This window comes from Vulpes lagopus, chromosome 21 (genome assembly GCF_018345385.1).
Source record: "Vulpes lagopus strain Blue_001 chromosome 21, ASM1834538v1, whole genome shotgun sequence".
Classification (NCBI taxonomy): domain Eukaryota; kingdom Metazoa; phylum Chordata; class Mammalia; order Carnivora; family Canidae; genus Vulpes; species Vulpes lagopus.
The window spans coordinates 31,006,238-31,019,500 of NC_054844.1; the positions used below are offsets into that span (position 1 = coordinate 31,006,238).

The following is a 13,263-nucleotide window of genomic DNA, read 5'->3' on the forward strand; positions in this document are numbered from 1 at the left end:
GGACTATTTTGAGAAAAATGTTATCTTACCTATATCTCTCCTGACTGGCCATATCCTTTGCAAGCCTATCTATTCAGATTAGTTCTTTATTTATATGCTTTTACCTATAACTACTGGAATTTCTGCAGAGACCAGAGAAGTGTGGGAGCTTGCAGCTATATACAGTCTGCTCTTTTAGGTTAAACAATTTTATCTCTGCGGATTTTTCCAGAGCATGAGCTCAGATCAACAAATGAATGTAAGAAAGTGGGCCAGTTGAACATTTACTAAAGTTTCCGTTATATAGAAGACTCATAATCTTGTGCAAGATATGTAAGGAAATGTCCTAAAACTGCCTCTACTTTTGGTCTTTAGAGAACACACAATTTTTCATATAGACTCCCAGAGGTTGGTAAGTGCTTTACACCAGATCCATGAAGCACCCAACATCTCTCTAAGGTGTGATCAGTTGTTCAATTTTTAATGTGTTAGAAGTGTATAAAATTACTATGTATACACTTCAATGGAATCTTTGCAACTGAAGAAAAATAATCTTTAATTGATACTGTACTCTAGATGACATTTTGCAATTACAAATGAATGTGGGCAAAGCTCTAAAAATTCAAGACATTTCCAGTAAAATAACACCATCTTATAAAACCCAAACTAATAAAAAGCAGAAATTTAACTCCCTCACAGTTTGATTTTTCAGCTCTATACTGAGAACAGACAAAACAATTTTTAATATTTATATTTGGTTGCATTTAACAAAGGTAATTAAGTTTGGTTCAAAATTGTCCTTTATCTAATCTTGCTGAATTCCTAGCTAAATGCCTCTCTAAGGAAAATAAATAGACAAAAAGACAGAAAGACAGGAAGGAAGAAAGGAAAGAAGAGAGAAAGAGAGGGGTGGGAGAGACTGTTCAGTGATTTCATTTAAAAAGTCTTTCCTAAAAGACGCTGGCTATATTTAACACCAAAAACAACATTAATAATAACCGCAATTTGGGTGTTTATGAAATTCTGGTGTCCTCCATGACAAAATTATTATATAAAGTATTTCTATTCCTTAAAACTCTCTTAAAAAGTATATTATTCATATGTTTCAGATGAGGAATCTGGAGCTCAGGAATTTAAAGCAATTTGCTCAAATTTTATACCCAACAAATTACAATCCCAAATTTGACTGCCCTCAGAGCCCATGTATTGTCAACTCTGTTACAGTGGCTATTTATTTATCTCTAGGCTATGTTGTTCATATTGAAAATGTAACCCCCAGATATAAAAGTATAACATGGATATACAAATTCTGTCATGTTACCTAGAGAATTAGCAGCAGAGATGGTACTAAAAACATCATATTCTGATTCTCAGTCCAGTGTTCTTTCCAACAAAATAAATCCGGGAATATAACAGTATCACTCTAATTTGCACTCTGATCTTTAATAAAGTGAAGATGACTTTGAAGGTCAAAATTGCCCACAAAGTTGACTATATTTTCATATACAAAATGTTGCACAATAAAGACGTGCTCTGCTTAATGGCAAGTTTACGTTTCTCACCTTCATGACTAATCATTTTCCTATTCTTCCTCTTCCAGTTCCTTCTCTCACTGATTGATCTACATGCACCCACAGCCACAGCATAGCTTTCAGAATCAGGCCACATTTGAATCAGATCTTTAAGGCTCTGCCCCAAGTCCCCCACAAGCCTTCTTCTTCATCTTCTTCTGCCTTATTCTGCAGCTTCCTGTCTGCTCTGTTCCTCTCCCCATATTTCTCTTGTTGAACTTCAGCACCCAGTATGCTGTGTCCTTAAACCCTGTGTCAGAGCTGGGATCCCGGTGTCCCTCAATCAACTAACTGCAAGCTGGTCTTCCATTTATCACCTGCTCTGAGTCCCTGTCTCTGTACTCTTTTCCCCTGGGTCCCTCCCTTCATCCTCTACCCACTACTGATTGCCTAGATCACAAGCTGCTTAGCCACCTTACAAAGAACATAGTCTTTTCCCTTAGCCCAAACAGTTGCCAGTTCAGTTCCCATGGAGTTCCCCCTCCTCTCTAAGGAGTAAGAATCTTCTTTCTAATCACAACCAGTCCCTGCCTCCTCACTCCATCCTTTTATACGGAACTAGTCATGCCTGGATGAGCGAATCAGGAACAAACAGGTCTATTACTTGATGAACATAATAAATGCTTTCCTCCCAGAGGAGAGAATGGCAATCTTTCTTAAACTGGTGCTGATTCCAGCATTTTGGAAGGCTTTGCTGAATCCATCACTAAGCTCCCTAAAGATAGAAGAAGTAAGACTCTCTGACAGCATCACGCAGAAAATTGGATACAATCTCCCAGCATGAGAAAACACACTGCTGAGTGGGTATAATGGTAAATAATAATGGGACGATCTAAAGAGAGGAGTCGATGAGTCATAGGAAGACACAGTAAATGTTGCAGACAAATTAAGTAGCACAAGACTCATTTTAGGAGGGTTCAGGGAAAAGACCAAAATGTTGGATGGAATTAAGATATGAAAAATGTGTTTGCTCCAAACCGGAATCCAAATTTGTTCAGAACTTGAATTCAAAAGAACAGACTGTTGGAAATTGTGAAAATCTTAAGCTGCTATTAAAAAGTAAATTAAAAATTCTTGAACATCAGTTCCAAAAAAATTCACCTAAGCTCCTGCAAATCATTAAAAGATAAATTTTATTCTCATAATAAAATAAAATCTGTTTTTAAAGTGATAATAATGGAAACACAGAAAATAAAAAGATGATTTTAAATCCAAATTCTGTATTTAATTGAGCATGAGCCTATGTACTAGAAATCTATTTTTCCTTTGTAATAAATACAACTTAGTTTTCAAGGGCTTGGTCAGTAATAAACAATTTAAAGCTCTAGTAATATCTGATTTAAATCTCTAAATTTTATAGTTACCATCATTTATAAAATTCCTCCTCTGAGAAGATATAACTCAATTGCAATCAAAAAGCTAAAAGAAATTATTCTTAATACCTTAACAGAAAATAATCTAAATTAGATCCTTTAAAGGGAAGAAAACAATGGAATCTTTTGAATAACTTAAAATTTTTAAAATTATTTATTTATTTATTCATGAGAGACACAGAGTGAGAGAGGCAGAGACATAGGCAGAGGGAGATGTAGGCTCCATGCAGGGAGCCTGATGTGGGACTCGATCCTGGGGTGATGCCCTGGGCCGAAGGCAGGCACTAAACCACTGAGCCAACCAAGCATCCCTGAAGAACTTAAAATTTAAATGGCAAACTAACTGGAAAATAAATCTCTAATCTAAAACAAATTGGTAAATAAGCCCTAAATCACTTAGATAATGCTATTTAAGATAAATAACATCTGGGACACAGGGAGATTGTTTAAATTCAGGATGAGTTAATTTTGTTAACTGAAGATGGATTATCTGCCTCAGGAGGTGTCCTATGCCCTAATTCCAAAGCCTATACCCATCCAGATAGGAAAAATCCTCCAACTCCTTAACAAGATTGGCTAAAGTAATGGCTGCAAGAGGAGAGAGTGCAAATTCTATTTCTATCTCCAGCCATGAGGAACCAACCATGCAGAACAGTGTGATGTTTAGTGACCATCTTACAATGTTATCTTTAACTAGATAGACAGCTAAGCCCAGAGCAGTTTCACTCGGTGGGGCAGGAGGCGGCAGAGGGGACTGTGAGGAATAGATGTAAGAGCTACATGTTAAATACATATTATTTGCCAACATGAAGTTCATTTTTTCTGCCATGATTTCATGTATTCCACTCTACTTATATATTCTATGATAAAACATGGTATCTTCCCTTAGAAGTCATGTTCATCATCAAGTTTCCTATGAGAAAACAGTTCCCTGATCTTGTATCATCTCTGACATTCTCCCTGGCTCTATCCTTTCTTTCAAAACCTTTCTCTCATCCCTTCCAACCTTCCCATCTCTCCCCAACCATCTCTCCATTAGATTGGTTTGAAAAATCAAATATGTGGAAAAAAATATCAGTGAATAGAGGCAAGCAGGGGTGAGTGTGGAACCTGAGAGCATCCATCTAGCAGACCAGATGATTTGAAGGGCTACTTCCACATTGTGGGCAGACGAAACTTCCATGCAAACATTTCATTCTTTTCTTCAACCAAACTACACTTTTAAACAAAAACGATAAACGATTTTCATTGCTTTTCATTTGAGGTTGAAGTAAGGGAATAAAATGCCATTTGAACAGAAGATGAATCTTCTCTCAGAGCACTTTAGCAAGACGGCATGCTCACCCAGTGGACCCTGTCCTTCCATCTATATGCTCTCCCTTCTCTATACACACAACCTTCTCATACCTAGTGTTTTTTTTTTTTTTTTATAGCTAGTGTTTTTAATAAAAAATAATATTTTCTCAAACGAGATGGTGGGTTACAATAAACATGTATTTTTCGGAGATCCCTGGGTTGCTCAGCAGTTTAGGACCTGCCTTCAGCCCAGGGTGTGATCCTGCAGTCCTGGAATTGAGTCCCATGTTGGGCTCCCTGCATGGAGCCTGCTTCTCCCTCTGCCTGTGTCTCTGCCTCTCTCTCTCTACGTCTCTCATGAATAAATAAATAAAATCTTTTTAAAAAATGCATTTTTCTTCCACTGTTCACCTGGGATGGAGTAACTGCTCAGGTAAGGGCAGAGGAGTATATTACTGAATGCTTTAATTAATAAATCAAAAATATCATTCTCCCAGCAAACCAATTATATTTACTTTTACTCTCCTATTTTTGATTAGTCTCTCCTATTTGATTTCCCTCTCTCACCTCTTTCTGTTTTTCTCTTCATCTCAAGTATCTAACTAGATTTCCCTAGTATAATAGGCCACCGCACTGCCATTCTTACAGTTTTATTTTTTGCTTCTTTCTTTTGTCGCCAATCTCTTTGCTACACTCAAGCTCTATATTTCATTGCCCATTTAATATTAACACATGCCTGCCTTGATAAATTTACTTTAAAAAAAATTCTTTTTGAACTCTCACTGCTCAAACAAGAAGTCCACCTTTTACCCCTTTTCTTAATATTTACTTACCTGAAAAGACTTCCCAGTACAGTCAAAGGTTGAATAAAACATTAGTTACATATACTTTTAAAATTGAATGAATTCTACCTTTGTCAATAAGAGAGATATAATATCAACACTTCCAATAAAATTGCCTATATTACCAAAGACCCTATAGATGAAGCAAAGTGAGTAGTTACAACAGTTTCCTGTTGCCTACACAGATTTCCAAGGCTTTGTCTCATTTATGCTATCCCATCCTCAGCAGGAGTGAGGAAAAACATAAAGAGCATTTCATCTTTCCTGATTATGTGAGATGATCATAAATCAACTGCCAGCAAATATTCCCAATATCTGCATAATTATTACTCTAGACATCTTCACCCATTGCCTGAATGTGTTTTTGTTGATCTAGTGAGAATTATTGAATCAGCTGAACAAGAAACACATCTCATACTATATTTACCACACCTTCCAACCAGTATAATATCAACTTTTTAATATGTTTCAAGACTAACATAAAAATAATTTTCTACTGGAAAATATTTTATGTAATTTAAGAGTTTTCTGAAAGTAGAGCTCTAATTTCCCATTATGGAGAAAAAAACACCAGATCAAAATAACCAGTAAAATGACCAATTTAAAAGTATGAGAGCAAGTTCCATAAAAATCTCTATTCTGTTGATGTGAAATAAAAATTCTATATTTTAACTGCTTTCGTTTTCACTCAAAGAATATTCAGGGCATCAATATTCAAAGTATTATATGTACGACTGATATGTTTTAGCAAAAAGGGTGAGTTAGTGATCTTCCAAGAATTTTCATGGCCTTAAATCAGTAGACTCAACAATGTAGAAAATATTTACATTTGCCTTACAGATTACTTATCTCTGACATATTAAAGTGAGCATAAACATATCTGAATCATATACTTATATATCTTACAAAAATATGAAAACAAATTATATGTGAAAGTAGTGTTGAAAAGGCATTGATATGCAAAAGTCTTCAAATTGGCACTCAGTAATAATTTTCTAAGAAAACCAAGTTAAATAAAAGAAGTAAGAATTCATAGATTTCTTATTAGTGTAACAAGAACACAGTCAGTATGAAGTTCAATTTTATAGCGATAATGTGAGAATGATGCCTTGGACATTTCAAGTATTTGGATATCAAAGGTGAATAGATTTGAAGAGTTTCGACACATTTATTTTATGAATTTGAGATTCTTAAAAGACTGTTGAAGACATTCACTTCAAAATTCCCCAAGCCTTTTGATATTGTGGTTAGCTCTGCAATCTTCTCAGTATTCTCTCTAGATCATTTGATTTTTATGAACAGTTAATTGAATCCAAATAATTGAGATTGGGTAAGGGGAAGAAGAAGGAAGACAGTGAGGGGGAAGATTTAGGGGAAAAATATCTAAAGTCAGTTTTCTATCTCATTTGGAACTGGAGAAAATAGGATCACGCTACACAAATGATCTGAAAATGGAACATGAGCCCAGTGATTGAAAGTGAAGTAAGAATACAAAATTCTGAGATACTACCTTCTCTTAACATTTATAGACTTCGTTTGTGTTTTACAAACCAATATTGTAGTAAAAATCATTATTAAAATCCCAATCACTAAAAATGCATATAATTAAGCATATGGTATAAAGAATGGTGCTATATGTAGCCCCTGGCCCAAAGTAGGAAAGTCTCTTTTCAAAATGTTTCTTAAATCTAAGAATTAATGCTTATAACCAAAAAGGAAAACAATACATTTCCTTTTTAAAATCTCATTTCATTTTGTGAACATTTTACAGCATGGCATATGTCAGCTGAAATAGAAATGATTCTTTACAAACATGTCAAAACTCTTTGTTAGAAAAAAACTTCAATAAGATTTTTAAAACCACTTTGGTCTACAACCATGTATTCATCAAATCCAAACTACCAAAATGAAAACTGAAGAGTTAACATTTCATTGTCTGGATTAAAAAATACTTACACTATTGGCTTTTCCAGGCGACTTCCCTGAGAACCAACAATCTCCCCCAATGTACAAAACACTTGTCCCAGAAAGTCCTAAAATAGATAAGAGGATTAAAGCTCATAAGTTCTCAAACTGTCTTTACACTACATATTTTGTACAACATATTTGCATTGTTTTCATTGCTGGAATACTCTAACCTCTAATAGTAAGTAAACTAAGCTCAATATGCATTAATTTTAGCATGTGATTTTCCTGCAAGTTTGCAAAACCCTTTGTCCTTTTATCACAGCAGGCTTGTTTTTGCAAGTAAGCAAGGCATTCTTTTCTTTTTCTTTTTTCTCTTTGAAAATACAACAAAAATGGGGGAAAGTTCCAGGATTTGATTTCACAATTGGCTTGATTTTGGATATTTCTGAACCTAGTAAACTCTGGGCTGAGGCAATCTGTGCAAGCACAGAGCAGTGGTGGTTAACAAATAGCAGCACTACCTACAGAAAGGTTGTGAGATGTGGCTACAGGTGGGGCCCCAAACCACACTACCAGGTGTCTGTGTATTCCACTACTGCCACTGATTACCAGGGATGGGGCAATTAATTAAGTTCTCCAGTTTCCTCCTTGCTAACATGTACTGGTCCTCCTCAGAGTTGTTTTGAGGATGAAGGAGTTATCACATGAGTTAATATTAGCATATACTGACCACCTAAAAATAGGTAAAGTATTATTATAAAGTTCATTAATGTATAATTAGATGAATCTTATTTGAGTACAACTGTATACTTATTTCCAAGACCCAGGATAACCTTGCAAAATGTAAGGTCTGTTATTAATCTTCATTTCACATATAAAGAAACTCCTAATCATATAGGAGGTTGACCTTTTCATGTTGTAAAGCAGTCAGTAAGCAGCACGGTCAAGACTAACCCAGATGTTCTGATTCTAGAATAATATGCTGACTAAAAATTTAAACATTGTAAATACAATGCAATTTCATATGCCCATAAAATCAGAGCTTCGACATCTTTGTGAATTAAGAAAATACGGAAGTAGTTCAGAGTAGTTCAGAGAGACACACCCTCCAGGTTAGCCTGTATATGATTTCAATCCCCTAAAAGAGAAGGTGGAAGATCTCCCTAATTGAACAGTGAACTGGCCCAGGAGAAGCCCTAAGAAGGATGGACAGGAATGAAGGCAAACAAAATGTTGTTTTAAAGTATTTAATAAATAAAATGTTCAATGTCTAACAAGTCACAAAAGTAAAAACTATGTCTTCCATTTTAAAAAAATTAAGGAGGAGTGTTCTAACTCTCATGAAGAAAAAAAGTCCACACTGCAGACTAGGATAGTCATGGTAACATTTCCCAAAGGAAGTAAGACTTGAGAGTCAAGTAGGAATCTGATCAGAGGAGAGAAGAGAGTTGGACATTCTTCAGCTAGGATGCAATGGGAAGTTACTCAGATCCCAGGGCTGAAAGATAGGAGAAGGGAAGAGGGATAAAGGACAAAAGCAAGGAAGGAATGTGTTTTGTTTAGCAAAACCAGTCATTCCCACCAAGGAGGCCACTTTGAGCAATGGAATGTAGAAAGGGCTTGCAGAGACCACCAGGCTTAACAGAGGACCCCCCCCTAAAAATAACCATAAGCCCTAACTGACCAATGGGCTACTTACAACAGGCATAGCTGCCAAAAAAGGGAGAATTTCACACCTCATCATACCTCCTCATCTTCCCCCTTTAAAAACAGCTCCTTCCCACTGCCTCCTGGCAGACAGCCTCTCCTCTTCATCAGGCCGCTGCTCCCTTGCAGTGTTTTCAATAAACTTCTACCTCCTTTGTTCTGCCTCAGGTCCATTCTTTCACCTCAGTGCCCCATTACTACCAGCTTCCACCCAAAAATAGGCCCACATTTGGAGGCCCCAATCCAATCAAGAGACACCATTTAGTTAGACACATCGGCTAGGAGTTTCATCTGTTAGCCCCTTATAGTAGGTGTTTCTTTCACCTTACATGAGCCAGTCTGAGCCAGTTTGGGCCATTTTGGAGCTGAGGACCAGAGCCTCCCTAAGTTTTCCTATAGTTACCTTCAACGCATTATAAAACTCAGATCTCTTCCTACAGGTGGGATTTTCTGCCAGTTTTTGAAAATAGATTCATGTACTAGCACGTTGACATGCTAGACATGTTTAATAGAACCAAAGTGCCTAAATAATAGAATATCTATAACTCCTTAATGTGTATGTAATGCATATGCAAGTTCCCTGCCCCCCCAAAACACTGAATAAAGGGTTCCTATACTCACACCAGAGGGAGACAGGGCTTTGACAGCTGCCTCCATCTTCTCACTTGTAAAAAGTAATAGAAATTTCTATGCTTTCAACACTTTCTTGGGTTGTGTTCAATTTAATGAATGCCAAGGAGTGAAGCCCTGGAGTTCATTTACAATTTCAGTTAAAAAAGCAGAATTGGCTACCCCAAAATAGGCCTCCTTGGCAGAAGGATTATATTTTGAAGAAGCAGCAGACACAGCAGAAACCCTGAAAACCAGATTAGAAGTTACCCTTTTGTAGGAGATATTTACATTAAAAAGAAATTTGCATTTGTGTCTGCCTCACTGTACTAGGAAGTGGGGGGGGTCACTAAATCTCTAGGAACTCATCTGAGCAGAGAAGGCAGAGACTTAAATCTACATAAATCATGCCCTCTCTAATATGCTTTGCCCGAAAACCTCCCATAACTGGTTTCCCACCCACCAACATCTTTTGTCTTTAGGTAGAGATGGTATAAGATTTGGACCATTTCAGGGAATTACTCAGCTGTTCCTGGCATTTTACAAGAAGTATACTATGTTATTAAACTTTCATTTGTTTTTCTCCTGTTAATCTGTCTTTTTCATTACAGAGGGTTGTCAGCCAAGAATCTTGACGGGTAGAGGGAGAATTATTTTTCCTCCCTGACATAGTTCTAAAGAATAGATCAGGCAAGAATGTAATGAGAAAAGAGCTGGCATCAAGTAAAGGGCAGAATTAAAGATGAAGACCCAGGAGGGTGAAAGGTCCAGTTAGCTGGGCAAAAACAAATAAACAAAAAAGTTGCCTTTCGCTAATCAGAAGCAACTGGAAGCCTGTTAGTAATTCAAGGATACCATTAGAATAGTGCATTCAAAAAAAAAAAAAAAAAGAATAGTGCATTCATGAATAGTGAAAGGATAGGACTTTAGGTACGGAAAATAATAGGGGCCCTACCCAGGCTCCAAGGGTATTTCACGTACTTCAGATGCTGAGACAGAACAAAGACAGATACTCCAGTTACTAAGGTTAAAATGTTTTCCTAATAATTACATTGTTAAGCACAGAAAATAAAAATAACCACAAAAACTAATCAGGCTTCAAAGGAAAAGTTCACTATGAAGATTAACCAGACCTACCAATACGTATTTATAGATCATAGATGCCCCAGAAACAAAAACTCTCACACAATGTGTAAGCATCATGTCTAGTTCCAGACCCCTGACCTAACCACTGGCAAGTTTCCTGATAAAGTCCCAATAAAAGACCAGAGATGAAAAGGGCTCACTGGCAATCTAATTGGGACCCCTCTCACTTCTTAGAACTTTTTCTGTATCGTTGCTTAATAAAACTCTATCACTTTGCTCATTTTCCTTTGTCCATGAGATTCATTCTTCAACTCCATGAGACAAGAACTTCGCTCTCCTTCTTCATCTAGAAGATCACTCAGGTAGCAGTGTGCAGAATGGACTGAGGGAAGATGAAAAGTCTGGAAGGGGATCAGTCAGAAGGCTACAGTAGTTAACAAGCCAAGTGCTAAGATCCAAACTACAGCTGTAGCAAGTTACACAAAACAGTGCAGGGAAAAGTGACAGGATTTGGTGTCAACTATACTTGCACATGGTGGTGATGTGGGAAAGAAAGGCAGAAGTAAAATTGTCAAATTTCCTTACTAGTTACAGCCCATTGACAAATCCTTGAAATAGGCAGAGCAACATTCCCCTTGGGACTCAGGTGCCTGGATGTTAACACTTTGCTAAGGGCAAACAGCAATCTTAGCCCAACCCCCAGGATCCTGTAAGTCTACTTTAACATATAAAAATTCCTTTGAAAACTTCCTTTATCTCTCTACTCCCCAAGATACATGTTGGCCACCATCCCCTAAGCATATGGCCCATCGATATATATCTGAAGGGTCTCATGACTAAGGTTTTACAAGCGAACTTTTCCCAACAATAGCTAGCCCTCTCAAGGTCCTGGAAACCTTTCTTCCAAAATTCCTTAGAGACTTACACTCTCCTTAACTCCACCCACCTTTAAAGTATATAATGGGCCACTCCTCATTACCCCAGTGCAGCTCTTTCTGCCCACAGGTCCTGTCCCCATGCTTTAATAAATAAGACCACCTCTTTGCACCAAAGACATCTCAAGAATTTTTTCTTGAACCTCGGCTTTGAACCCTAACATTTTTCCTACGTCAATGGGATGATGTGCAGAGGGTACAGTGGAGACAGGAAGAGTGAAACAGAAAATAATTCTAAAATAAAAATTAAAAAAAATAATAATAAAAATAAAAACAAAATTAAAAAAAAAAAAAGAAAATAACTCTAGATCTGAAACTTGATGGCTTACAGAAGGAAATGTCACCAGCTAAACCCAAGACCTGACCTTTACTGCTCTCCTACTTGTACTCATTAACCTTTGTCCCAGGTTTTTCCTTAAGTGCTTTCTAGCTTATCTCTTATGTAATGTAGGCAAAAAAGACCCAACAGGCAGGCATCACCTGATAGGAACCAAAACTACCCCTCAAGCTTTAATGACTGCTCTGGCAAAGAAATCCAGAGGCCCAGACCATCCAGACCAGTTTAAGCTTAACCACTGAACTCACACTTGTGCAAATGGACCATGGAGTGAAGGACAGTAACTTCTCCCTCATTATAATGCTAAAACTTCACCCAAGGAGGAGCACAAACATCATTAACACAACATATGATGTATGGGGGTTTTTTTGTTGTTTTTTTTTTAAAGATTTTTAAAATTTATTTATTCATGAGAGTGAGAGGCAGAGACACAGGCAGAGGGAGAAGCAGGCTCCATGCAGGGAGCCTGATGTGGGACTCGATCCTGGAACTCCAGGATCATGCCCTGGGCCAAAGGCAGGCACTAACCCACTGAGCCACCCAGGGGTCCCTATATGATGTATGTTTAAAGCACAGTTCCTTAAGGTACATATGAAACCTTATGCCTACTTCTACATATGATGACAAGGTTCCCTTTTCTAAATATTCACTCTAACCCTAAATAGAAGGAAACCAGCCACCCTTGCTCTTACTCCCTGTGATCCCCTGATTTGCTGCAAAGAAATTTTCCTTTGTGTGACAACCCCCCTTGGGTGTATCTGTGACTCACCAAAGAGTGAGCTCACGTTAGTTCAGTTATGAGATCTTCATAAAAGTGCATATTATTTTAAATTGTGCTTCCAAGTAGGTAAAAAGTATGTTAGGTAAACTTTGACATATTTAAATTAAATATCCTTAATAGCAACATATCTTTCCCAATTTCAAAACAGATATTACAGATATGTTTATGAGTTAAAAAACGCAAATTTCTCTAAGTCTCATGTCAGAAAGTCAGTGCTGAATACTAAAGATTTGGAATAGATCATTGTTCTTCTGAGTGGTCTGGGACTCTGGAATTCTTTATCAGAGCAGTCATTAAAGCTTGAGGGGTAGTTTTGGTTTCCATCAGGTGATGCTTGCCTATTGGAAAGAGATAAGCAGTGAAAAATACATGAGGGATTCTAGAACTCTTTTCTAAAGATACTGATAGGGGGATTCCTGGGTGGCTCAGCGGTTTAGCTCCTGCCTTTGGCCCAGGGCGCAATCCTGGAGCCCCGGGATGGAGTCCCGAGTCAGGCTCCCTGCATGGAGCCTGCTTTTCCTTCCTCCTGTGTCTCTGTCTCTCTCTCTCTCTATCATAAATAAATAAATCTTTAAAAAAATAAATAATAAATAAAATAAATAAAGATACTGATAAGGTAGGGGCACCTGGGTGGCTCAGTGGTTGACTGTCTGCCTTCCACTCAAGTTGTGATCCCAGGGTCCCGGGATCAAGTCAAGCATCAGGCTCCCCGCAGAGAGTCTGCTTCTGCTTCTACCTGTGTCTCTGCCTCTCTCTCTCTCTTTCTGTGTGTCTCTTGTGAATAAATAAATAATTTTAAAAAATTTGGTAGGTAGCTGTGCATGCTAAGAGCTGTTCTG

At 37.5% G+C, this 13,263-nt stretch overlaps 1 protein-coding gene across 1 annotated transcript in view; it reads right to left on the reverse strand.

Annotated features, from left to right (window-relative positions):
- The window catches only part of CPNE8 (copine 8), a 212,518-nt gene that overhangs the window by 123,450 nt on the left and 75,805 nt on the right, over nt 1–13,263 (reverse strand). Inside the window, exon 6 of the mRNA XM_041736348.1 lies at nt 7,018–7,094. Within this exon, the coding sequence (XP_041592282.1) occupies nt 7,018–7,094 (77 nt within the window). The remainder of the gene's footprint in view (nt 1–7,017; nt 7,095–13,263) is intronic.